The sequence below is a fragment of the Miniopterus natalensis genome, chromosome 9, assembly GCF_054644295.1.
Source record: "Miniopterus natalensis isolate mMinNat1 chromosome 9, mMinNat1.hap1, whole genome shotgun sequence".
NCBI lineage: Eukaryota > Metazoa > Chordata > Mammalia > Chiroptera > Miniopteridae > Miniopterus > Miniopterus natalensis.
The window spans coordinates 71,250,076-71,275,417 of record NC_142089.1 but is presented as its reverse complement, the minus strand read 5'-3'; the positions used below and the strand labels follow the sequence as shown (position 1 = coordinate 71,275,417).

Genomic DNA, 25,342 nt, shown 5'->3' with positions numbered 1-25,342 from the left:
TCACTGCTGTTAGTATATAAACATTGACCTGTCCAATAATCACCATGTGTTTTAGAAAGTACACATTGGTTACAACAGAGGAAGCCAAAAATCCATGTAGCCTTTGGTTAGTCCCATAAAAATTATTTTTAATAATAACCCTCTAATCTTCCCACCCCTTAAAATATATATACAACTTCTTTTAAATGTTTGTTAAAGAAAAGAAAAAGAAGTGATGATATCACGGTCCTCAAAATGTCCAACTACAGAATAAAAATAACTAATTCTGTGCCTTTGGAAACCATTGTTTATTATGACCTTGTAATGTTCTAACCCACTATTTCCTTTCTGTCTTTCTCAGGATGCAAGGATTATATTGGGTTCAGGTTTTCCAACATAACAAGCATCTGTAAATCCAGATATGAATGAATGGTATTTAATAAGATTGTTTTCGTTTTAAAATGAGTATTTATGTGTCGTTGGAGAAAGAGCAGCAATGTATGGCTGTTTATGAATGCTATTGTGCCTGAGGTTAGGATCCCCCCACACAATCTGAGATGCAGCCAAGAAAAACAGCCCTGATAGACAATGCTTCACTTCACCTGCTACGCTGCTGTGTGCATTTCATTTCTGTCAAGAGTATGTACAGTTAGGGTTCATTCGCCTCATTATTTTGTTACATCTACGTTACAGTTAACCAGTCTCTCTAGGAAATAATAAATAACCGCTTTAAGAAACAATTGCCGCCTTGCGTTCTGAGGATACACTCCCCATTTGAAAAAAAAAAAAAAAAAAAATTTTTTTTTTTTTTTTTTTTTTTTTTAAACACACCATTGTTATGAATTCTCTGGCATTGGAAAATAGAATTTAGACTCCACCAACTCTCGGTCGTCTGTCGGGATCGATTTTAAACTGCCTCCCATAAGGAGGTTAGAAAGCAAAGGCTGCAAAATGGACACTGCCCAATGCTTGGCTTCCCCAGTCCTGCGGAATGTCAAAGCCAGGGACACATGCTAGAGCTCCTGCACGCGGGAGATTACCCTGCACCTAGATACTTTCTCTGAATTTCCTGTAAACCTCCCAGGGAACCACCTCCATTTTCTTCTGAAAAATCATTCGAAATCCTCCTCCCTTCCAAAGCAGACTTTCCAAATGAGCTTTAAAAGCCCTGATTCGCCGTCTTTATGTACAGGAAGTCCTTCCCCTGCACGAGCTAAGCACAGAGTCCCGTTGTGGTAGAAGACAGATCGGCGAAGTCTGCAGAGCCCCCACCGCCCCCCACCTCTGAGAGCAGTTTATATTTCTATAAGGCTCTAGGAGGAGCCCCGTGGTGACAGAAAGGGGTGGGTCGGCGGCATTTAGGGGCAGGCAGAGCCGATTCTGGAAATCAACATAATTTCCCACTCCCCTCTGCTCCCACAAGAGCTACTAACAGCACAGGAGTGAATTCCTCTCTAAATGAAATATTAAAATAAATAGGAGGCAGCCTGCCTGCTCTTTCTCTGCCCCGTGTACATTTCTGCCACCGTCCCTTTCTGCTCCCAGAAAACTAGGGATAGTTTTAGCTCGTGTGCATGTCTCAGCCTCTGAGAAGCCCAAGCTAGCAAGTGAAGGTTGAGGCATTTCCTTTGTGCTAATGAACTAACCATTTAAATTTCAGTTATCTTGAGACAGGAGTCCGAAGTACTTAGGGGAGTGTGTGTGTGTGTGTGTGTGTGTGTTGGGGGGGGGGGAGATGATGTCTTCTGTTCTCCATCTTCCTGGTCATCGTTAATGTCTGGTTCTGAAGGTTTTATATTTTGGTTTCCAAAACACAAATGAAAACCTAAAGAATCAACATAAATAAAATAAAACTTTATTTTTTAATAATAAAATTAATGTTTCTAGTAAGGAAAAGATAGTGTGTCATTCCTTTAGCAGTACAAACAATCTTTTATCCAAAAGAATACATTGGGTTTTATTGTGTCATTTGTCTGAATACAGACTCAGTGGAATATCTAAATGATACCCTGCTCTGAACTCCAAGTTGAAAGTAAGTTTTTATTATACTTTAGGGAAACAATGGGTTCAGCTGCTTATTGCAAGGAGCAATTGCCAAGGGAGAGTTAAACTCAATTACTGTAACCATACTGAATAAAAAATACTGCCAAGAACAAAAATACGCCTGGGTAAAGACAGCCACTGAATAAAAAAAAATCGACATAAAGCGTATCAAATATTTATTTATCTGGGCAACAAAGGACTATGATACATTGACAGGCATGGAAACTACTGCCAGCACAACTCAATACAATACAACTAGAACTGCTTCCAAAATGGCCAGTGAAAACACAGAATACCAGGTGGTCCCAAATGTTTGAAGTTCTTTGAACAAAAAGAGAGAAAGAGAAGGGGGAAAAAAATCCCTAACCCTTGGTTTAAAGACAATACTCATTTATTGCTCAAATGATGCTTTTAAGGGAGGACAGTGGAATAAAATTAACTTTTTTTTTTTTTTCTTCTCTCCACACAATACATGGAAGGGTTATGAAACCACTCAAGTTTAAAAATCTTTCCAGGGTCCAATATCAATTTTTCTTTCAGTTCAATGAAAAGCTAAATGTAATTCTGATTGTATATAAAATTTTGCTTTACTTGCTTTTTATTTGTTCGGCTGTTTCATTGTCATCTTTAACATGCTAAACTCATGAATCCCAGAGGAAAAAGAATCCCCCCAAACCTTGAATTTCTAAATAAGTACCATGAACCACATGAAGAACTAAGAGGGAAGATCCGAAACCCACTAAACAAGAGCTAAACGAGATCACCAGATAAATAAAAATTAAAAAAAAAAAGGCTTAAAACAGACTCACCATATTTACACTTCCCATTAAATTACACATAAATAAATATATACAGAGACATGAACACTGATTCCCTTATGTCACTGAACCGTGTTGCCAGAGAAAGTTCAAGTTGGCCGCTGTGCTTGGGGGGGAACTAAGACATGACATGAACTCCGTGTATTTGTGTTCAAGTTTATTCACAATACTGATAAAAACGTCACTGTCCTTTTTGCCGTTTTTCGAAGTATGGCTACAATCTGAACTCATCAGAAGTATGGAAGGGAAGGTGGTGGTGGTTCAGTCCCATGAAGCTCATATAATTTTTTTTTTTTTTAATTTTTACGGTCCTTTTTTTTAGAAAAAAAAAAAGTTTTAAGTTTTTTGTTGCTGTTGCCGCCGTGGACTCGTGGGGGGGGTACGTCGGGGGGAGGGGGCGGGGTTGTTTTTTTAAAAAAGGTTCACGAACTCGGACAGAACTTTCCTCTGCGGGCTCCGCGGCCCGTCCCGTCCGCGGCTCCGCGAGGCCGAGGTGCTGGTGCGGGGGCCGCGGCGGGGGCGGGCGGGCGGGCGGACGGACGGACGGACGGCGGACAGCGCCCCCGGCGCGGCCGGGACGACCGGAGGCGGCGGCAGTAGCAGCAGAGGGGGCGCTGGTCCCGGCGCCGCCCCGGCCCGCGGGGGGGGGGGGGGGGGGGGGGGGGGGGGGGGGGGAAGCGCTCACTTTCGGTGCTTCTCCTCCTTGTCGCCGCCCTTGGCGCTGCTGTCCGTGTGGCTGTTGGGGTTGGTGCTGAGGTACATTTTGTCCATGGCCTTGAGGGCCTCGGTGAGATAGTTCTGCAGGGCCGTGACGGCGGCGCACACGGCCGGGCTGCCGAAGCCGTGCGAGATGAGGTTGAAGTGGGTCAGGCAGCTCTGGATGCCGGGCTCCAGGATGGGGTTGGGCCGCGAGTTCCCCAGCGGAGAGCGGTCCTGGGCCAGCAGGTCGGTGAACTCTTTGCAGATCTGTCTGCAGCGGGCGAGGCAGAGCGCGAGAGGTGAGGCCCCGGGGCGGGCCCGCGGCGGGGGGCCTCTCCCCCCGCACCCCGCGCCCCGCGGGGCCTGCGCCCCACCCACCCAGGCCCGGCCCGGCCGACCTGCCCGCAGACCCAGCAGTGGGCGCCGGAACACCTGCCTCCTCGAGGATTTCCACCAGCGTGTTCACTCCCTGCCTCTCCCCCCTTCCCGACCCTCCTCTCAGCTGCACCAAACTTCTCACCCCCCCCCCCTCGCCCCGAACATCCTCCACACCCGAGAACGTTTCACAGAGGAGGAGAGAGAGAGGACAGCAAGCGGGGCAAGGGCCAACACGAGGCTCCCAAGAGCCAGCAGCACGGGGAGGCGAGGGGCCATCTAATATTTTGAATAAAAATAATAAATAAATAAAAAGAGAGAGAGAGAGAGAGAAAGAAGAGAAAGAAGAGAAAGGAAGAAAGGAAGAAAGGAAGAAAGGAAAAGAAAGAAAGAAAGAAAGAAAGAAAGAAAGAAAGAAAGAAAGAAAGAAAGAAAGAAAGAAAGAAAGAAAGAAAGAAAGAAAGAAAGAAAGAAAGAAAGAAAGATTAAAAAAGAAAAATAGCCAACGGCCCGCGGCCATCAGCTGTCCTGGTGACACTACTAGAGACCCTCTTCTCTGATCTTCTAGAGAGACCTCAGCGGCGGCCATGGGGTGAAGCCTCCACTCATTTTCACCTTCGAATCAGTTGCATGTGAACAGAAAGGCAAAACTTTTCTTGGGATTATTCTGCCTTTAAAAAAAGGCATGAAAAACCTGTTACTTGGGCATAGGCAGAGGGATTTGGGGAAGAAGAAACAGATTTCCCATCCCACGCCTCTTCCCATACCTCAAAATAAATGAAATGAAACTCTCGGGAAATTGTGGGTATGGGTGTGCTTACGAGCCTAAGGTTGAAATACAGGCGGGCGAGGCCTGCACCCTGGAAGCCCTGTCTGGGAATCTGGGAAACCCGGACTAGCGGGGGTCTTGGGGGTGGGCGTGGGGAGAATGTGCAGGCCCGGGCGGCTGCCTTCCCCAAGGCCTGATGATGTCTCCAGGCCAAAAACTGCCCTGCCTGAGGCCTCAGCCTCTGCCCTCGGGTTCCATGCCCTCCTGTGACATGGACTTTGATAATTAAGGGCTTCCAAACAAGCCTTTTAATTTCCAGAAAACATATCAAGACAGTCATTTTCTTTTCACACACCACCTGGAGAAGTCTATTCAACCCAAGCACCCGTGGGAATATAACTTGGGGCCATTTTGAAACCTACTTGACATCTTGCCTGTGGGCTAAAACTTGTGGGGTGTGTGTGTGCGTGTGTGTGTGTGAGACTTTCTGGAAGAAAGGAAGGCAAGAAATGGGATAAGGGGTTAGGCTTGAAACTAGGACAGCTTCTGGCCTGCACATTTCGCAGGCCACTACTTAATCCTTGCCCTTGGAGAACACTGATAGAAGACAAAATCTGACCCAGGCAAGACAAAAACTGATACAGGCAAGCCTGTTAGCCCTTTAAGGACTTGATTCTGGTCTTTCAGAAACAACCTAGTCACAAATCCACTCTCAGCTTCTGTGAAAGCCCTACTATCCCCCACCCCACACACATTAAGTTTTTGTAGTGGGAAGGTGAGGCCGAAGAGAGGGAAAAGATGGAGCTATACAAACAATCCTACTTGTATCTCCTCTTTAAAATAGATTATGTTTTATCAGATTGTGTTGTGATTTCAATATTTACAACAACAAAGCTGATTAACACAAAAAGAAAATAACAGAAAAGTGAGAGCAAAACAGGACTGATTTTTGTTTCCCTTCACAATGAGACACAGAGACCCCGAAGAGGTAAACGCCTTACTTTGTAGCCAGGAGCATGTTTTTTCTTGTCACTTGCTCATTGGGATCGGAATGTTGTCGGTTGAGAAATTCAGCTACTGCTTTGGCAGGAAATTCGGTTTCACACACGTACCCAAAGTCTCTGGCTAGGTGGACGGCTTCTCCTGGCAAGAGGTGAGAGGAGGGAGGCGAATGCAAGAGAATGTAGAGTTGGGATCAAAACTTCCTCCTAACTCCCTTATTTTCTTAAACCAGATGTTGAAGGAAACACAAAATACTTGTTTTCTCATTTCAGGCATTTTATTTCCTTCTCTGTAGGATCTGGTGGATGCAGTTACCAGGAAAAATGGCCACTTATCCTAGAAGGCCAAGATGATTTGAAAATGTAAATCCCATCCAGGCTCATCCCCCACCCTGATAACATTTTCCCAACTTCTCTTTTAAAATGTTTCTTGTATTCCAACCTCACACCTATCAGCACATTCATAAGTGGTATTCATAATTACTCCTTGAGATTTTCTGCAAGGTAACAACTAAGGGGTTACATTTTAACTTGATCGCATATAATTATCTGTTCATCCAAACCGATTAACCAAGAGGATTTGAGGGTCACTCCACTGAGTCTGTCTGTGTTGTTGATTTTCGAATCTTTGGTTTTAATTTCCTGAACCAGTTGGTTTTTACTGCAGGGCTTCCTGCCATTAGCTCCAGCTCCGGAAGAACGCATGCGCCAATTAGAGCATCAAAGCCCTCTCCGCAGAGCTTGTTTCCATAAAATGGAGCGGATCACAAACAATAACAGTTCTCCAGAAACTGCCTCCCTGCTACAGGACTCAACCCCAAAACCCATACACACTCTCGCACTGCACCCGAACCCACGACTACCATTTTCTTTGCGTATAGTTCTTTTGGAGTATGGAAAGAGCATTCTCTGTGTATTGGTATCATTTTTAATGTAACGAATATAATGTGACTGTAGATAGTTTCTGGCACTGAACAAATGCTTATGATTTGGCAGTGATATTATTGTCATCTTTGACACCATTAACAAATGGCTAATAGGATTCCTCCTCAAATGCAGGGTTTTAAACATTTTTAGTTATTTACAAAGCTAGGGGTTGAATTCAACTGTATTATATCTCCTCAAATACAAGATGTAAATAAGATAAAATGCCTTCTTTAAATATAAATAACAGTTTTTAAATATGCTGGGTAACTTAAGTGCCTTTTTTTCCTATAGCCATAAGGCATTTCCAGCAGAACACAAAGGAAAATGCAAGAGAGCTATACATTTATTCCAACACACTGAAACTTAAGCCAATTTAGTATCAGAAAAACTTAACAGAAATCTAGAGGAAGCAGGAATATGAGAAGATTCTGTTGACAGTGCATCTAGAGCAGGGAGTGAGGGCAGGGTTGGCTTTTGTTTTGAGGGGTTTGGAAGCATGTATATGTGGGTTGTTTGTATGTGTGCAGGATGCGTGCATGCGTGTGTGTTTAAAACTGCCAGGAGAAACTTTTTGTAATGCTTATATTTCGCTTTTCTTTTCCTATTCAAACAATTTAAAGTCTAAAATCACTCACTTTTCTTCCCCTCCAAGTAAAGAAGCACAATTAAAGGAGAGATAAGGGAGCATATGTTTGGGAAACAAAAACTAAAAGGGTATACATAACCCTGAGCTTTCAGGATGGTCTTAAATCAGGATGCAGGTCAAAGATTCCCAAATTAATTCAGGAAGTAATGGTCACGCATTTCTCAAAGGCAGATGTCAGAATACCTTAAGTGATTTACTGCTGAGCTCTATAAGGGAGACAGGAACTTGGAGAATATGCAGTTCTTAAATTTTCACATTGTTTAGGTCAGAGCTGGGCTAGGGAGGTGTAATTTTGTGGCAGAGGGGAAGAGGAAAGGAGGGTAGAAATAAATGCAAATAGTTTTTTGACATGCAAGAATTCCATTCATTTCCTGCCTCATTCTCCGGAAAAAAAAAAAATGAAACTGCCCAACTGACACGAAATGCAACCAAACATCTGGCCACTAAGTTTTATCCGTCTTCTCAGAAGAAAGTCCCCTCTTGTTAGCAAGTAGACTCGCTTACCCTCCACTAGTGATGTGAGCAGGGTGACATTGGCGGCTTTACGTCTCCCCGCTGGCAGATTTAATCCTATTTTGTCCAGCTTCTCTCTTAAAGATCTTCCTCCATTTTTAGACTTCGCCCTGTTTCACAAATACAGGCGAGAAAGGGGTTTAGAAAACACTGAGTTGCTCTCTCTGCATCAGGTTACAGTCATTTTGACAACTTCCTGAAAATGTACTTTTAAAAATTAAGAATCACAGCCCCGAGATATTTAAAGAAGGGAAATCTAGGAAGGATTGATACAGAAAGATCACAGGAGATACAAATGCTTATCAAACTGTAAAGAATCCTCTGGGCTCAGTTATTACTGCAACTGTTGCGGCCTGTTGGAAGGTTTTGATTTCCCAACTCTCCAAAGAAGAGTCCCACGCAAAAACAGCTCTCACCTCTAGGGTTTCAGGTATTTTTTAGTTCAACTGACCACTGCGTGTTTCCCCTGCTGTTACAATCACATCAATCCCAACGGGGTCTTTAAATTGTCTCTGTAAGATCTGCTGTGAGGTTGTTCAGAGTAACCAAAGTTATCATCACTCTCACGTTTCTTGCTCTGGCTTTAGCCCCAGTGGGGAATTCATTTCACCAACTGTTTACATGCCATGTCACCAGCCTAACTGGAAATGTCAAAAGCTGATGTCGGCCTTTAAAATTTTCACTGATTTCAGAGACAGTGGAGGCAGTTCTAAATAGATGTCTAAATAGACTTCCATAATCAGAAAGTGGTTAAGATAAATTGTTTAAATAAAACAGCAAATTAATTAATTTCAGATTTTATTCCCTACTCAAGTGCTCTTTAATTGTGTGGATTAGATTATACTCCCCTAGGTAAACAGTCTCCAATATTGGGGATGGGGGAAGGGGAGGAGCAGGCGGAGGGCGGATCCAGATCCGCGACAGTGAAAGATTACCACGGGCCAGCGAAGGGACGGTGAACAAGGGAGGAAGACGAAGATAGCTGCTGTTTAAAAAAACCTTCCAAGAGCGGCTTCACAGGCCTTGTAGGGGACAGACCCATCGGAGCAGAGCTAAACGTCTCATAGGCAGGTAAATGAATATCGAAAGGATAAAGTTTTGGTCTACTTTTTTATTTAAAAAAAAAAAAAAGGAAGACTTTATCTGGGCAAGTTCCACACGAGACCCACCGAGCACCGGGTGGAGCCCGGGCGGGAGCAGCCGCCCCCGATACAATCGTATCTGCGAGCGGAGCGCCCCGACCTCGCAGGTGAGGCGCGTGCGGCACGTGCTCGTGCGCAGCGACTGCGCAGGACGCCCTCGAACGTGCCCTGCACGCTGCCTGGCACACAGCGGGCCGCCACGCACCACAACCGTTCACGCGAGTGCCCTGGGCACCGCGAGTCGCCGTCCGTCCAAGGGGGCAACGAACGACGGGCGTGGCGAAAGCGGCTGCCTCCTACTTAAAACCCTACCCCAGGGACGACGGGTGACCGTCGGAGGCCCTACGGGGAGGCGAGGGAAAGGGAGCAGCCCGAGAGGAAGTTTCCCACGACCCGCCAGGTGCGCGCGAGGAGGCGAAAGGCGGCGGCACGGCGCCCCGCGGCTGCGGCGGCCGGCACTGAGCGCGCGGCGCGGCGGGCTGCGCGTGCGCGGGGCGCGGGGGGAGGAGCCCGAGGCCCGGCGCGCGCGCCGCCGCCACCCACCCCCGCGCGGGAAGGCGGCCGAGAGGGCGGGCGCGCGCCGCCTCGCCCCGCCTCCCGCTCCCACCCACGCGGTTCCACGCCTTCTCCCCGCCCCTTTCCTTTCCCGCGGAGGGAGGGCCGCGGCGGGAGGCCCGGCGGCGCCGCCAGCCCGGCGCACGCGCAGTGCTGCCCCCGGCCGCGGGCGGGGCGGGGCGGGGCGGGGCGGGGAGGAGGGCCGCGCGGGAGGGCGGGCCGCGCGGGGAGGGCGGGCCGCGCGGGGCCTCACCTCCGCAGCACTCCGCCCAGCAGCGAAGCGTTGAGACACTCGGGCGGTGAGAGGCGCCGCTGCACTTCCGCCACCGTGACCTTGTACTTCGAGGTGGAGCTGAGGAGCGAGAGGCGACCCGGAACTGAACAGAAGACTTCGTTGGGGTTCACGACGCCACCGAAGAGGTTGTCCTTGTTAATGGGGATGGCGGAGACGGCGTTGCTGTTGGACTTGGACAGGGACACCGGGCCTGCGGAGACAGACCGAGGCCGTGTGTGGGCGCCGAGCGTCCCCCGGGTCCTGCGGGACGCGGCGCTCGTGCCGGCAGGGGCCGCCCGCGTTGCTTCCGGCCCTGAACTTCCAGCCCGCGGCTCTTCCCCGCCTCCCGCCCGGCCCCGGCCCCGGCCCCGGCCCGGCGACGGGACGTCTCCTCGGCGCGCTGCGCCCGCGGCCTGGAGGTGCCCCCCGGCCCGCCGCCAGGCTGCGCCTCGGCCTGGACCTCCCCTTTCGGCCTCGGGGGTGCTGCCTGGAGGCGGTGGGGACCCTGTGACCCTCGGAGCTCCCCGCGCCGAGGGGCTCCCTCCTGCACGGGCCTGGGCGCAGGGGAGGGGGACGTCTGCAGACCAAGGGCAAGCAGACCGCGTGTGCTTCGGGAGCCTTGCGGAATGAGTGCTGGGGGGCGGGGGGGCCACTTCTCATTAAAGTCAGCCCAGAGTTCAGGTGGCAGATCAGCCTGTAAATGAGCCTTTTCGGTTAAGGCAGCCAGCCTGGGAAGCGGCCTGTAGTCTCACGCCCCACGTGCCCCGTCCTCCTGATGAACAGGCCCTTTCCTACGTGCCGTTGGAGGAAGGCTCGCGTTTTGGAGAGCCTTTCCAAGCCGGCCTGCGCTGGAGGGAAGGACAGACAGGCCGACCACAGGACTAGTGATGTGTTGAGCAAATAGTTGAGCGTCTCCGTTGGGAAGGCGGTGGGGGTGGGGGTCTATTACCAGTTAAAATCATTAGCTCTTCATTGTTGGACCCACTATAGTTAAAAAAAAAATTTTTAAGTCCAGCAGAAAAGTGTACTAAGGTTACATTTCTCAACGCCACCCTCATTCAGATGCCTTCACAACCGTTTAAGTACAGGGAGCATTTGTATTTTTAAAATCCTACATGGAGACGTATAGTAATATGCATATTCTCACTGCCACACTCCTCCCTCTTCCATGTGATATTCTAGATGTATGGGGAGGTGGGGGGCTCTAGTTTTGGATAGATCACTTGTGACATTAATAGCTCTGGGGAGGCTAATAGAGACAATAGGAGTTAAACGAACTCTTGAGAGATTACTAATAAAAGAGCCAATTATCATGTCGACTTGGAAAGAGCATCTCTTAAGATTTATCCCTTGCACATCTAATTTGACGTGACAAAGACTTCACAGATGCAAAAATGAAACTTTAGCTAACAATATACTGATTGGGGTTAGAAATGAGAACAGTTTTATATAGCACCGTCCTCTGGTGGTGCCTACAATCCTGAAATGTAACATTGCCACCATAACAACAACAAAAAAGCTGCTGTGAACAGCATTTATTCCAGTAAACTTTATTTCTACTCACTAAATACAATACAAATTACAAATCCATCCAAATCACTGGACACTTTTAAACAACTTTTGCTATGAACAATCCTGACATCTCCAAGATGCTAATTTTAACCAAAAGCCAAATTTTTGTTAACCTAATTCACAAAGTTTAAAATCCCTTAAAGAGCTAATGAGAAATTAAATTGAAAAAACATGGAAGGCCCCCCCCCCCTCCTAAGGAGTGTTATGTCTTTTTATCATCTGCCCTTGTATTAATAATAAATTATTTGCACTCTTAGCATATCACTTCGTAACACTCCTGGCCACTCACACAATGGATTAAAACTAAACTAAAACGTTTCAAAATTGAAATGCCACTTCCAAATCAGTTTAACTATTACGCATTTTATGTGTTTGCCCAGATATCATTAAACTAAATTAAATGGTCAAATCATGAATCAGAACAAAGCTAGCCTGTTGCCATTGCTAACCTACTGAAAGCCGATCATCCACGCATTGCTGTTCTATGCCTATTTGCTAATTCTGAGCCTTTAGGAAAATCGTATTTGAAAAAAATAAATACAGCTCTGCAAGTTCTTTTAAATAGCACTGTGCCTGTAAGGACATGCTTGGAATGCAAAAGGAAATGGCTTACCTTTCTTAATTACAGTTTGATCTGGGATGTTAATACCCGGGTCTTCTACATGCTGCAACAAAAGGATACACATGGATGTAAGTGTATAATCAAAACAAAAGGAAATGAATATTCCGAGCAAGACGGGGGGAGGGGAAGGTGTAGAATCGAAATTCCCCCCTTACAGTGACATTTATATATAAACATCTCAAATTGGCTTATTGGAATTTGGGGCTTTGCAACTCAAGAGGTTTCACTGCACACCCGCGGCCAATTCCTGCCCCCGCCCCCCAGTAAATAATTCGCGTTTGAAAGAAGTGGGGGTGGGGAATAAAACTTTCTTTGGAAATTAAAATCAAGTTTTGGAGCACCTAATCTTTTTCACAATCAGTTCACCCTTTTTAAATGCACCTAGCATTACTTTGGCGCCTCAGCGGCTTCGGACTTTTAGTGATTCCAGGACTCAGGCAGCAAAAGCCAGAGAAACACAATAGAAATGACAGAGGCGGGAGTAGCTGGGGAGTGCTGGAAACGCCGGAGGTAGTGTGATAAGCATTAAACGTATACACACACGTTCACTTATGGAAAAAGGAAGGTAATGTGTGTGTTTTTAAAAAGGGCGACTGCCTGAACTGGATATCAGATAGGAATATAAATGATAAAAAAAACACACACAAAAAAACCCCACAAACAAAAAAAACCCCTTTGCGATTATTTTCCTGTTGTCCAGCAGCAGATTTGTTGGGGTGGGTTTTTTTCCTTTATCTTTTTGGAGATGGATGGGTATATGTGTGTGCCAGAGTCAAAACGTGATTAGAAAGTAAAATGAAATCATGTTTTCTAATGCAGAAACTGACAGGCAATATAATGTCTGGCTGTGTTTACAAATTAGCACCAGGGCTGCTGAGATAGAAGATTTCGCAATCGTTACCAAACACAGGCATTACCATTTAAAAAACTATTACTTCCTTCTCTAGTCTTTGTCCAACAATAATACTGATTCAAACATTTTCCATTCTGTCTTGGATTTATGCTCCTGTTAATTGTGCCTGATCGCAATGATTCCGGGTGGATGGTACTAAGTTGCTTTATTACAGGTTTTATTATACTCAATGCTCTCATTTGTAACTTGCCTAAAGTGCTTCTGGATTTAAGTATAATTAAATTGAGAAATGTTCAGAAATGAGTACTGCTGCAGTTCTTGTGTTTTAACTATATGGGGAAATATGATCCCTTTATGCATGCACCCTAAACTCATAAAGTAAATGTAGTGTGGCATAATACTTTTATTTGTGTTATTTCTAGACCTTGTCCGTACAGGGAAGATTGTTAAGTTTAAAACCCCACTGAGATATTAATGATTAAATAATTTTCACCATCGATTTGATTTTCTTAAATATTTAGCAGTCATTCTTATTAAAGGTTAACTGTTGCAGCAATGGGAAAATTGAAAACAACCCTTTTCCTGACCCAAATTCCTTTGAAAGATTTTTTTTTTTTTTTCTTAAAAGGTGGGGAGGGAGGGGGAGAGCGGCAACTGGGTTTCCTTGTTTTTATTTGATCTTTTGGTTAATTTCTCCTACTGGCCCATTTCACCACAAAGAGTGACTATACAGGTGTTAAGAATTCACACCAGCCACTTTGGAATTTTTGCAAAGTGGAGCAATTCTAATTCACAGTAGTCCCAAAAGCCTGCAACATTATTTTGCAATTCAAATATTGCCAAGGACCAGGCTACGGAAAGGATTCACAGACCCTTTGGGAAGAACTCAAATGATCGCAACTTTCAGGTTTGTCTTTTAATTGCTCTTTTCTCAACCATTGCTCCTTTCATTTTCCTTCCCGAGAAATGCACCGTTTAGCATCAGCTTCTAAAAACATGTTCGAGCACACATCCACACACACGCACACTGCTTACTAAGCCCCACGTTGAATCAAGTTTCTACTTTTCTGCTTTCCATGCAAGGCTGCTAAACACAACCAACAAATTTCAGTGATTAAGTGAGCTAAATGAGAGATGTAATAAATTTTCTATTTTCCTATGTAACTTAAATAAAGTTTTAAATTCACCAAGCAAGCAGGTAAGTTCATCTGACCATTTCCTTTGCAATCTAATGCAGTAATCATTAAACTGTCAACGGACATATTGCTGCAATATTTGATGCAGTAATTTGAAATAGCATTTTAGCAAAAATCACATCCAGATACATTTCCTCTCCAAAGAAAAGCAGCATTAATAGAGCCTTTACAGCTTTAATAAAATTATTGGCTTGTTCTAATTCCATTTCAGGAAGGTTGTGAGGAAACCATAAATATGTAGAATTGAAGCAGAGATGCTGGTTTAAATTTAATTTCAGAAAGTATTTTCAAATTATCAATAGCTGGTTTACATTGTAAATAGTAAATGTGCTAATGCCATGCTTATTAAGAGATCATTTTAAACCGCATTTATTGATAACTGAATTAAAACTCAAGTAACGTTGCCCAATAGTCTCAGAAGATTTTATTTAATACGGGGTGTAGCAGGTTCTGATAGGCGTTGGGGACCTAGCTAATGATTTATGAGGTCAGCACTTAGCACCCCTAGGAAGAGAGGGCTGCATTTTAATGTCCCCCTGCTCAGATTTGCTACTTAACTATTCCTTAATCAGGGGAGGGGATACACATAAGTTTCAGATATCACTAATGTGTGTAAGATCCAGTAAAAATAATTTTTTAGTACGTCTTTTACACTTTCTTTTAAATTGCCAGGGCGCTTAATGAGCCCTCTCGGTTGAATTTCACGTCTTTTTCAGGACAGGGAGAGATCCCCACGCCAGAATCGGCTGTGGAATCAGGGCCTCTCCGGGTAGAAACAGTTTAGTGTCGCGGAGAGGCGAAGACATTGTGACACTGGGCTGATTTATCTGTGTTGGCGCAGGCATTGTTTGAAGGAGTTTCAGGAACCATTGTTCTAGGGGCAGAACTCTCAGCTTATTTTTAATCTTTTAATTCGGTTGTCTAGGCGGGTCCTTAAAGCGCTCGGCCAAAAAAATAAAATACAATAAGAAAATAAAAAAGGAGGGAACCCCCGGGCCCCGCGGCTGCGCGCGGCCGGCACCTCCGCGAGGGGGGCGCGGGCGCTTACCGGGACGTCCTCGATGGCGTGAGGTAAGGAGTGGATCGGGAGGTCTCCGAGTCCTGAGCCAAGCCCGTGCGGGCCGTGCAGGAGGTCCTCGTGCCGGCGGTAGTCCCTGCGGGGATCCAGGCCCGACAGCTGGTGCGGCAGCCCCCGGTGCGTGTGCAGGAGCCCAGACTCCTGGCTCTGCCTCTGGCCGGGCCAGCCCGGGTGCTGCGGCTGCGGCTGGGCGTGCAGGGGGTTCAGGCTGTAGGGGTCGTTCACGTGGGAGTAAGGATCTTGCGACTGGGGGTAGATAGGCTGGTAGGGCGGGGGGAAGTAGGGGGGCTGGAAGTCGGCATTGGGGGTGTGGGACAGCGGCGGGGCGCTCGTGTAGGGAGATTGACCTACAGTGCCCAGCTGGGGCAACCGTGCCGTCCCGTTGCTGGTGCCGTCGTGACGGTCCTAGGGGAGTGCGAGAGGAAAGGAAAGAACAGGGCGTCAGGCGTGGAGTTGCAGCGGCCCGCACCAAGCCCGCTCCGCGAGGCTGCGTGGGGAACCGCGCCTTCCCGTGCGCAGGCCGCAGAAAGACGTGGGCTCCAAGGTGCTCCTTTCGGAAAATACCCCAGAAGGGACACGGGCCCTTCCCAAAACGCAGGGAATTAGGCCGTGCAAATGTGAGCGTGTGTGTGTGTGTGCGGGGGGGCTCAGAGGCGCTCCGCACCCGTTTCTTTGAAAGGTGGGAGCGGACGGAAAGGGGCCTCCCAGAACAGAGCCCGATCAGCTGCGGCACGAAACCTCCCTTAAGCAAAATTAAAATTCCTACTAAATATTAAACAGTAGAAGCGCCCCCCCCCCCCCGGATTTGAACTTTGTTGTTTACCCAGTTCCATTTATTTGGAGGGGGAAATCCTCCACGTTCAAAGACTATTAGCATTTCCTGACTAAATACAAACACCTCGTCGTGGGGCTGTAACGAAAGCACACGTTTAAATGACCAGCTTACAGGAGGTTTGCGCTGCAGGCTGGGGGCGGGGGACTCTGTCTTTCCCAGGTCCCCAGTCAGGAGCCGGGGTCTCCAAAGGGTCGATTAAAGGTTTGGATGGAGAGAACGGGGCGTCGAGTCAAGGTTTAAAACAGAAAGATGCAGCTCTACTGGGTTTAAATGAGAGGTGCACCCCGGGGCGGAGGCCCCCGCCCCTTCCACCCCAGCCCCAAAGGGCAGGAGAATCGCCTGACTTTCTGTTCCTCTATGGAAATCCGCTTGCAAAACAAGTGAACAGAGTTGGTTCCCGGGAATGCAAACCCTGGGAGGCTCCGCGCCGGCCGCTAGGGTCGGGGGCACATCGGGCTGAGTCTTTTTCTGCAAACGGATTTAGCATCCCAGGTCGAGCGCGTCTCAGGAACGAGAGGAGAGGCGAGAAAAGAAAGGGGAACGTGCCGAGAAACGCGCCTTGGGGAGCGGCGGCGAGGTAGGTCTCCGCGCGCCGGGAGATGCCGAGCAGGGACCAGGGAATCGGAGAACGGAGGCGAGGAAAGAGGGAGATGCAGATGGAAAGGGGCGCCCCGGGGGAACCCTGGCCGCGAAACCCGAGGTCTCTCGCGGCTCCGCAGCACCAGGTTTCCAGAAGGGAACTCCTAGGGAAACGGGGATGGGGGTGGGGAGGGGACTCACCATAGCTGAAAAACTGTGAACTAACATCTGCGAAGAGTCTGGGGTAACGAGTCAGGGTGGAAAAAACACAAGCAAGCCCGGAGAGCCCGGCTGCCCTGCCGCCCGAGGACGCCCCACACAAAAGGCGCCGGGAGCCCCGCGCCACCCGCGACTCCAGTCACCACGCCGACGCTCCCCCGCGCGCTGGAGCCCCGCTCCGGGCCATCCGAACTTGAACCGCCGACTGGAGCGGCGCCTTCAGCTGGTCGAACCCACGGTCTCTATCCTGCCGTGACCGGTTGTGATTCAAAGTTCCTTAGGAAACGAAAAGCCCCCCCAACAGAAAAAGTGTGTCTGTGTAGGTGTGTGTGTGTGTGTGCGCGCGTTGTGTGTGTGTCTCTGTGTGTGAGGGTGAGCGCGCGCGCGCGTGTTCCTTAAGCCGTGTCTCCCCTCTTTTCTTAGCGGCGGCTTCGCTCGAGCTTCTAATAACCGCGCTGGGCAGCTTTCCTGGAGCCTCCTAATAGCAGATATTCATGACTATTAATATTACACGAATACTTAATAAGGGAAGAATGCCTGGAAATCGAGCGTGAAGCGCAGCGGCAACTCGCGCCGGAGCCGGCTCTCAATGCAGTCCATTGACGGCAGCCTCAGTGTAGCAAATCGGAGGTGGGGAGCCGGAGCACCGGAGACAAAAAGCGGGCGAGAGAGGGAGCGGGCGAGCGCGCGGGGGGCCGCGGCGCGGCGTCTGGCGAATCACAGGGAAGGGGCAACATTTTAAAAGGTTGCAGGGCATGCAAAAGTGAAAGAGAAAGGAAGGGAGACGGGGAGAGAGCGCGGAGAGGGAGAATGTATCTGCGAGCGTGTGTGAGAAAGAAAGTGTGGGCGAGGGAGAGGAGCCCGGAGTGGGAAGAGGGGAGGGAGGGAAGGAGGGAGAGCCCGACGGGAGGGAGGGAGGGGAAGGGGAGGGGGAGGGGAGGGGGCTGGGTTGGAGCGCGCGCAGGGGGAGCCCGCGGGGGAGGGGGAGGGGAGGGCGGAAAGGAAGCGAGCGAGGACAATCGGACCTAAAAGGCTGGAGCCGACCTCGGGATATCGTGGGGGCCGCGTGTCGCCGGCTGCAGCTACCGGAGCCCGCGTCCGGGCGCGTATCCCGCTCTCGGCCTCCGAGGTGCTTCCCCGCCCTCTCCGGCCGCGAGCTCCTCCGCCCCGCAGCCGCGCCTGGGACTCAGGATTCGGCGGCCCGCTGCCTCGCCGCTCCTCCATGTCCCGGCGCCCCGCCCGGGGCCGACCCTCGCCTCCACAGCCTCGCGAGCCTCCCTGGAACCCCCGAGGCCGTGCGCTCCGCCGCCCTCGGCTCTCCGGGCAGGGGCTCGGGGAGGGGAGCCCGGACGCGGCCCGGGGCGCGCGGAGACGCGAGGCTGCCCAGCCTGGACGCGGCTGGCACGGACTCCCGGCTCAAACCCGTCCGACTGGCTGGGCCACTCCCGCCCGGCGCCCCCCCCGCCCCCCGGGATGACACTGCTGGTTCTCTCCCAGCGCGGCGGGGCCGCCGCCGCTGCCAGCCTGCCCGCCGGGTTGTCGGAACAAGCGGCACCTCGCCTCCTGCGTGTCCCTGCAGAGCCCCGACATAATTAGACAGCCCCAAGCCGGCTCGGAAACCCGAAATCCCTGCTCCAGCGCTCGCCCACCGCAGCCAGAGTTGTTGAAACAGCCTTCACTCTATTTTCTTCCCCGTCTCATTTCTCATCTTTTTATTTTTTCTTTCTTTTTCCGCCTCACACGCATCCACACGCGCCCCCACAGGGTCTCTTTCTGAGGGTGCAAGTTCATCGCCTCCCACCAAAGTCCCACAGGCGCCTAGCGCCGCGCGGAGGTTGGGACCCGGCGGATCGAGCTCAGCGCCAGGAGCTGGGATTCGGCCTCCGCGAGGGACAACGGCCGGGCCTCAGGCCGCAGCCCCGGCGGGACAGTTCGTCCTATGAGGCTTAAGGACCGAGTTTCACCACCACTAGCTCGCAAATGGCACCCCCGCTCTGAAAACAAAGCAGCGGGTCTGACGTGGGGGCCTGCGCCCCGCACCGCGCGCAGCAGGAGCCTCCAGAGAAGCGCCGGGCCCCGCGGGACATCGCCCCGCGCCCTGTGGGGGTGGGGAGAGCGAGAAGAGAGGGCCCGGGGAAGGAGACTGGAAACAGCCTGCAGACGGGAGGGGACAGGGAGACGGGGGGCGCAAGGTTCACATAAGCCCAGGTTCCGATTCCAAGTGAAGACAAGCCCCCTGCCGCTGCGCCCTCGCAGACCTCCACGCCTGGCAGTCCCAGCTCCAAAGGCCAAAAAGAAAGAAAGGAAAGAAAAAATAGCAAAAGCGGGGACTGCACCTATTTATTTAGGTAACCCCCGGCCACGGCCCCCTCCCCCTCTCCTGACTCATGGACTCATTTCAGCGGGGCTTGTAAGAGCTGCGGGAGCAGCGGCCGGGTCTCAGAGCCTTTCGCCGGCCGGCCGGTGGTGCTGGGGCTTTCCCGGCTGCCCCCAAGAAACCGAGCAATCGGGGGACCCAAGGTTTCTAAAGGGGCTCCAGTGCGGCGCGCTCTATCGGCCCCGGGGCTCTCCGCACCGGAGGTCGCGTGCAGCCCCCTCCAGGATTCCCACGGTCACGCAGCCGGCTACGGGGCAGCTGCGGGCAGGGGCGCGGCGTGGGGACCCGGGGGCCAGGAAGCTCCGGGACGCGCCGTTCCCCACCCCCACCCTCACCCCCTTGCAGTGCCAACCCAGTAGTTCAGAGCGAGAAGGGGAGAACTTCTTGAATGACAGAGAGTGTACCTGGGGCGGGCCCCGCGGCAGTTTGGGAGACCGGCGCGCTCACGTTGAACCCGCTAAATGGGAGATGCAGCCCAGCCTAGAGCGAAGTGCGCGGCCCCTTCCCCAAAGAGAAACGAGCCTTTTTTAAAAAAAAAAAAAAAAAAAAAAAAAGGTCGGGGGAGGAATAAATAAATAAATAAACATTCAGGATCGGAGAGGAAGTTGAAGGAGGTGAAGGGTTCTCTCTTTCCTTTCTCTTCCTGGTGACTTGGGCTCCCAGACTCTCGCCAGAGAGGCGCGCCGAGCGCACGGCGTGTGCCCAATCGCCAGCGACTGCCTCGGAAACCCATACTTGTCCCTCTGCTCTCTGCTCTGAGGCACAGACGACGTTGGTCAGAAAAAGGGGGAAAGTGGGACACAGGCGTCGCAGGGGGGGATGAAAAGGCGGCGTCCGCATCCAGCCTCTCCATTCTTCAGGCGAGGCGGAGAGGCGGGCGCCGCGCGGGGGGAAAGTTTGTCGCGCACGCCCGTCTCAGCGGGCTGCGAAAAGAGGAGGTGCGGGGGGTAGAGCTCGGGGCTCGAGGCCGCGGGGATCCCTGAGCCGGCGCCGCGCTTACCTCGCAGTCCTCGTACTTGATATTATCCGTCAGTTTCCAAAGCATTTTCATGGATCGGCGTGAACGGATGTGCCCCCTCTCTGCCTCGCACCCAAGTGCAGCCACTCTCTGGGTAAGCGCAAAGTGCCGGCTGCGGCCGCGCGCCGAGGAGGAGGAGGAGGGCGGGGGGGGGAGGGGAGGGGAGGGGAGGGCAGAAAGGGGGAGGCGGAGGCGAGGAGGGGGAGGGCGAGGAGGCGGCGAGCGGGGAAGGAGCTCCCGTGCGCGCTCGGAGATCTCCCTCTAATGGTAGAAACTTTTCCCTTTTCCAGCTCTTTACCAACAGCCTAATCGCCTCATTAGCATATCGACAATAGTCCAATTGCTCGCCGGCACCGCGATCCGCCGCCGGCCGCTCCGACCCAGGTATAAAGGCCTCTCGGAGCCGCCAACTTGCTCCTGGAGCGCGCGCCTGTCCGTGAGCCCCAGATATCTCCCCCGAGCCCCGCCTCTTGCCCCTGTACCCCCGCCCCCTCCCCCCCAAATTCCTCCCCACTCCTCTTCTCTGTCCGCTCCTGGAAGACAGGAGCCGATCGCCAAAGCCGGGTGCCGCGCGGAGGCCGAGCGGCCGCGCCCGAGGCCAGGCTCTCAGCGCCTCTCCCCTACCCCTGGCTACCAGTACCGGCGCTGTCCTTTCAGTCCCCCGTCCAATTGTATTAGAAATTATCCTTTTCGCAATTAAATAGAACCACCAAACCAAGATCGGCGAAGTCACTCCAGGATTTTTTGCCTAACAAGAGATCGCCTCCGCTCCGGGGCAGCCACCACCTCGGGCCGCAGGGCTTTGGGAGTTTTATTGGCTTTGCGCTTTACCCCCAGGATGGAGATTTTGCCAAACTGGCCCCAGTCGCTCGGCTGGCGTTTGCGATTCTTTAATTGCCGCGTGTAAAATAAAAAAAATTGTACCCTGAAGAGGTTACTTGACAGCTCCAGGAGTTAAAATGATTTTTCCTCTCGTTCGTATGAAGCTAGGACCCAGCGATAACTCAACGTGGTGTCTGGGCTAAGGGTTTCCTAGGTGTGATGTGGACATGGATACAGAACTCCTGCAGACACTCACAGTCGCCTCTGGAGTTGGGCCGAAAGGCACGGTGTCATGCATGCATCAAAATAAGTCGCTGGGAACCAGCTCTTCGCTGTGCTAATCTGCTCCAGTTTTCCCAAGATTCCCCTTTTTAATTAAAGCAGGGAGAGTTCCTTCATGATTTGGTGATGTTACTAACGTGGCCCGCTCGTGGCGCAGTGCCGGGCCGAGGGGGAGCCCGGAGACCCCGCAGCCATCCCCTGGACCGGGCTGGCCAGGCTGGGCTCTCCCACTCCACACAGGGGCCTGCTCACCCCACCCGGGCTTTATATTTTTTTCTTCTGCTTTAGCAAATTTTTTAAGGAAGAAAGAAAAAAAAAAAGACGTGATACTCAAAATAGAGTAATTTCTCCCGGCCGAACTTCCTCATTTGCCCTCCACAAAAAAGTTTCTGTCTCCCACTCCAATACCGAAAACTCCCCAACAACAGTGGGTCTCTCCTCAGAGCTGCTCTACCAACGACCTCTGATGCCTTCTGGGCCTGTTTCTTGAAAATCTCCAAGCCTCCCAGGTTTCCATACTGTCCTCGAAGTGGGGTACAGGCTGTTGAAAATCAGAGCTTTCCCGAACAGGTGGAAAGAAGGCTAGAGGAGAGAGGACCCTTCCCAGCAAGCCCGTGGAAGGACAGTTCTCCCTCCAGAGGACCGCAGCAAATTTTCCAAGCCAGGCCGAGCAGGCCAGAGGCCCCCCAAAAAAGTTAGAAAGAAGACTAGAGCTAGAAGGGGGAATTAGACCCCGAGGGACTCGCTCCCCACAACACCTGGGCGCTCCCCTGCACCCCCCCCCCAACACTAGCAGTCCTTTGGCTGAGCCCAGCTCAAGGCTGCGCGCCGCGCTCCACCCGGGGAAGGGTCAGCCCCGGGGCTCACCGCCCAGCGCCGCGGCTGGAAGTAGGGAGATGGGCCGCCGGGAGGAGTGACACCTTCCCAGCAGCCGCCGCAGACGCAGAGCTGACTGTGTAGGCCAAACCCCAGGCCTGGGAGCATGGATTTCCACCCCTAGACGTCGCCACGGCGTAGGTAAGGGAACTCTTAAGTTTCGCTTTCTTTCTTTCTTTCAGTTTGCGGGCTGGGGATGTCTTAGGCTCTTCAATCTTCTCCACCCAGCCCCTCCTGCTGCCCCGCGCCCCGCGGATCTCCGGCTCCGCACCCACCGAGGCTGCTAAACTGTTTTTGTATCCCCGCCGAGGGCGCCTTTGAGGTGCAGATTGAGGCCTGCGGGCTCTGCGCCGCCGCCGGCGTTACGGGCACCGAAGAAAGGCCTGGGCGAGCGCCCCGGTCGGCCCTGGAGCCAGCCGAGCGGCTTTGGGGTGAGCGTCATTACCACCACAAGTCGCTTGTTTGCATGTCAATGCTCCGGCCTCGCGGGAACCCCGGGACGGCAGCGCCAGGCCTAGGGTTAGGAGTCCGGAGTCCAGGCCAGATTTGGGGGCATGGAGAGAGGGCGCCTGGAGAAGAGCAAGTATCTGTGTGAGAGAGAGTGAGAGAGATACCCAGAGAAACAAAGAGACAGGGAGAGGCCAGAATGACTAATTTCCTCCGGTCTTCACCATCCAGCAGGACCCAAGAGCCCTACAGTCAAACCCCAGAACATCTCACTCCTCCTGACCCCAAATCCTTAGAGCCCCAAAGATCCAGGCTTCCCACCACTTGCCAAACTGTGCGCCCGCAGCAGCCAGGCCCAGGGTCCACTCCTTTCCCCTTCAGGCTGTAATCTTGCCGCTTCCGAAACTCAGCCCGACCCACCCGAGGCCCAGACCCAGGCCCAGCCTTCACTCCCGGGCCTTCTCACCACCGAGGGATTCGGGATTCCGCAACAGAGTTCCTCGGCTCGAGGGGGAACACCGAGCGCCTCCGCCAAACACCTTCCCCAATCTTCACCCTCCGGAGGCGAGAATGAAGGGCCCCGAGGCCCGCAGGGACGGGGGAGAGAAAGGTGTGCGTCCCGGGAGTTTGTTTGGGGTGAGATTTGCACCCTTAAACCACAAAGTTCGTCTAGCTTTGGGGACGAAATTGTATCTAGTGAGATCTGCCTGGTGGGGAGAGGTATAAAAGAGCTCACGGCTGATTTAAAGAAAAAAAGTATAAGGAAAGAAATCAGTATTGCAGGATGACTTCCTTTCCTCAACTCCAGTCAATGTAGCGAAGACGGGACGTCTCTGAACTTTACTTTTATTGGCCCAAATCTGAAACAAGCGACGGCACTCGCCCCAGAAGGAGCAGGGAAGATCGGGGCGTTTGGTTCGAATCGACCGCAAACTTTTAGGCGCAAGGAACCTCGCCCTAATCAGGCCTTGTTTTGCTGGGGCGGAAAAAGGGGCCCTAAGGGTTCCCATTAGGAAGTCGGAGACCGGAGAGAGGCTGCTGGCTCCCGCAGGGCACACGTCTGGAAGTTAGAAGGGCAGCTCGGCACGAACCCCCCGTCGCCGGGGTCGGGGTCCGCGGCTCGGGGCGCGCAGGGTCCGGAGCCCGGTCGGCCTTGCGGTGCCCGCGGCCTAGCAGGGCCAAGGTTGGCAGGCCCGGCTTTGATTTCGGAAAATTTTAGACCTTCTGCCTCATCGCCCACCATTCACCGCCCCCCCCCCCCCCATCCAGTCACCCCCATCAGTAGCCTAAGCGGCTACAACTGGCTTCAGGAAGCGGACTGAGTGAGAAGCTGAACTTTGCGCAAACTCTTTTAAACATTTCCCGAAAGAACTTGGTCGCCCCGCGACCCTCCCATCTGGACCCCTTTCCATTCGCCACACCCCCTAGGTACCCAAAACTTGGAGGCACAAGGAGAGACAGGTGCGCCGGAACCCCACTTCCCGCGCGGCCCTGGGGTCTGGGGCCAGATCGAGGGCACATCAGGCAGGGAGCCCTCCTCAGGGAGCAAGCACCGCAGCCCCCGCCCGGAGGCCTCCCTCCTTCTGACTTAGTCATCCAGCCCCCCCGTTTCTACTGGGGAGGGGGACGGCTGTGTGGCAAACTACCAGCGGCCCCCGGGGCCCCCGGTGGAGCGCGCGCCCGCCTTTCCCCCGCGCCCAGCGCGGGCAGCGCGTGTCCCCCCAGCGCCGCGGCCGCCGCCCTGCGCGCTCTCCTGCGCGCTTTCTCTCCTAGGAACTCTCCCGGGCGCCGCTGGGCGCGCCTCACCCAGGACTCCCCTGCCCTGGGCCAAGCTCTTCCACTCCGCCTCCCCCTCCCGGCCCCCTCCCCCGTTCCACCCCCGCCCACGGCGGCCCCAGCCCCGGCAAAGCCCCGTACCTGCCAGTCCCCCATTTTGGCAAGTATGGACATCGCGGCTCGGCGCTCCTGGCGACACGTCCCCGCCGGGCATGGGCTGTAGGGCTCGACCGGGCCCGCTCCCTGGAATCGCTTAGGCAAATCCTCCTTTTTTACCTGCTCACCAACATCTCACCTGGTCATAAAGAGCTGGGCTGCTACCTGCCGACGCATGCGCGCTAGCCCAGGAATTCACTCCGCCAGCCCCAGTCCCTGCGCCTCGCGGAGCTGACCTGGGAAGTGATGGATTTATAGCCGCGGCAATCTCGCCATCAGCTCCAGCTTTTCCCAACAGCCCCAACCCGCTTTCCCGGTCAGTCCCTGGCCTGGGAACCGCGCAGGCTGCCTGCCGGGGTGTGCTGGGAGCGGGGCGCGTGCGAGAGGCTGTGTTTTCGCACTCGATCAGTGGGGGCATCTGCGCTCTCTCCCCGTGGCACTCCTCCCCCTCGAAACTTCGGGACTGGGAGAGTCTCCACCCCGACACGGGTGGGAGGGGGACTGTCAGGCCCGAAGACAGGGCCCGTCCGGGTAGGTCCCGCGCACCTGGATGCACGCGGTGGGGACAGACCCCTGTCCGGCCCTCCCCACGGGCCCGCGAGGTTCAAGACAGTCCCCGGCCTCGCAGATCCGAGTCTGCAGCCTCCCCGTCGGATCCCAGATCAAAGTGTTTTTCAGTAGGTGAAGAGGTTCACGGTTGTTTCACTTCTGGCTTCTGGGCTTAGTCTCCTCCCACCGCAGAGAGCCAAACGCACGCACACACTCGCACACTCAGACACGGACACTTGGGTTTAAGGTCCACCCTCTTTTCTTACTTTCACAGTCCCCGCCCCTCCCCCACTCCCCGATTGCTTCCCAGCGCTTTATCTTTTCCACTGAAAACTTTTTAAAGG

At 52.5% G+C, this 25,342-nt stretch overlaps 1 protein-coding gene across 5 annotated transcripts; it reads right to left on the bottom strand.

Annotated features, from left to right (window-relative positions):
• Positions 1 to 3,517: 3,517 nt before the first annotated feature.
• Positions 3,518 to 24,509, bottom strand: TFAP2A (transcription factor AP-2 alpha). 5 transcript variants are annotated; one of them, XM_087820647.1, is made up of 8 exons: positions 24,435 to 24,509; positions 15,410 to 15,467; positions 15,033 to 15,270; positions 11,927 to 11,978; positions 9,721 to 9,952; positions 7,762 to 7,880; positions 5,685 to 5,826; positions 3,518 to 3,810 (listed from the first exon to the last, which is right to left on the bottom strand). In XM_087820647.1, the coding sequence occupies exons 1-8, from the start codon at positions 24,505 to 24,507 to the stop codon at positions 3,522 to 3,524; spliced, it is 1,203 nt and encodes a 400-aa protein (XP_087676773.1). In that variant the 5' UTR covers positions 24,508 to 24,509; the 3' UTR covers positions 3,518 to 3,521. The 5 variants fall into 5 exon arrangements, with proteins under 5 accessions (XP_087676773.1, XP_087676771.1, XP_087676770.1 ...); XM_087820645.1 differs by having other exon boundaries at positions 15,033 to 15,467; positions 24,435 to 24,491; XM_087820644.1 differs by lacking the exon at positions 24,435 to 24,509 and adding an exon at positions 20,073 to 20,232 and having other exon boundaries at positions 15,033 to 15,467.
• Between the last annotated feature and the right edge of the window lie 833 nt (positions 24,510 to 25,342).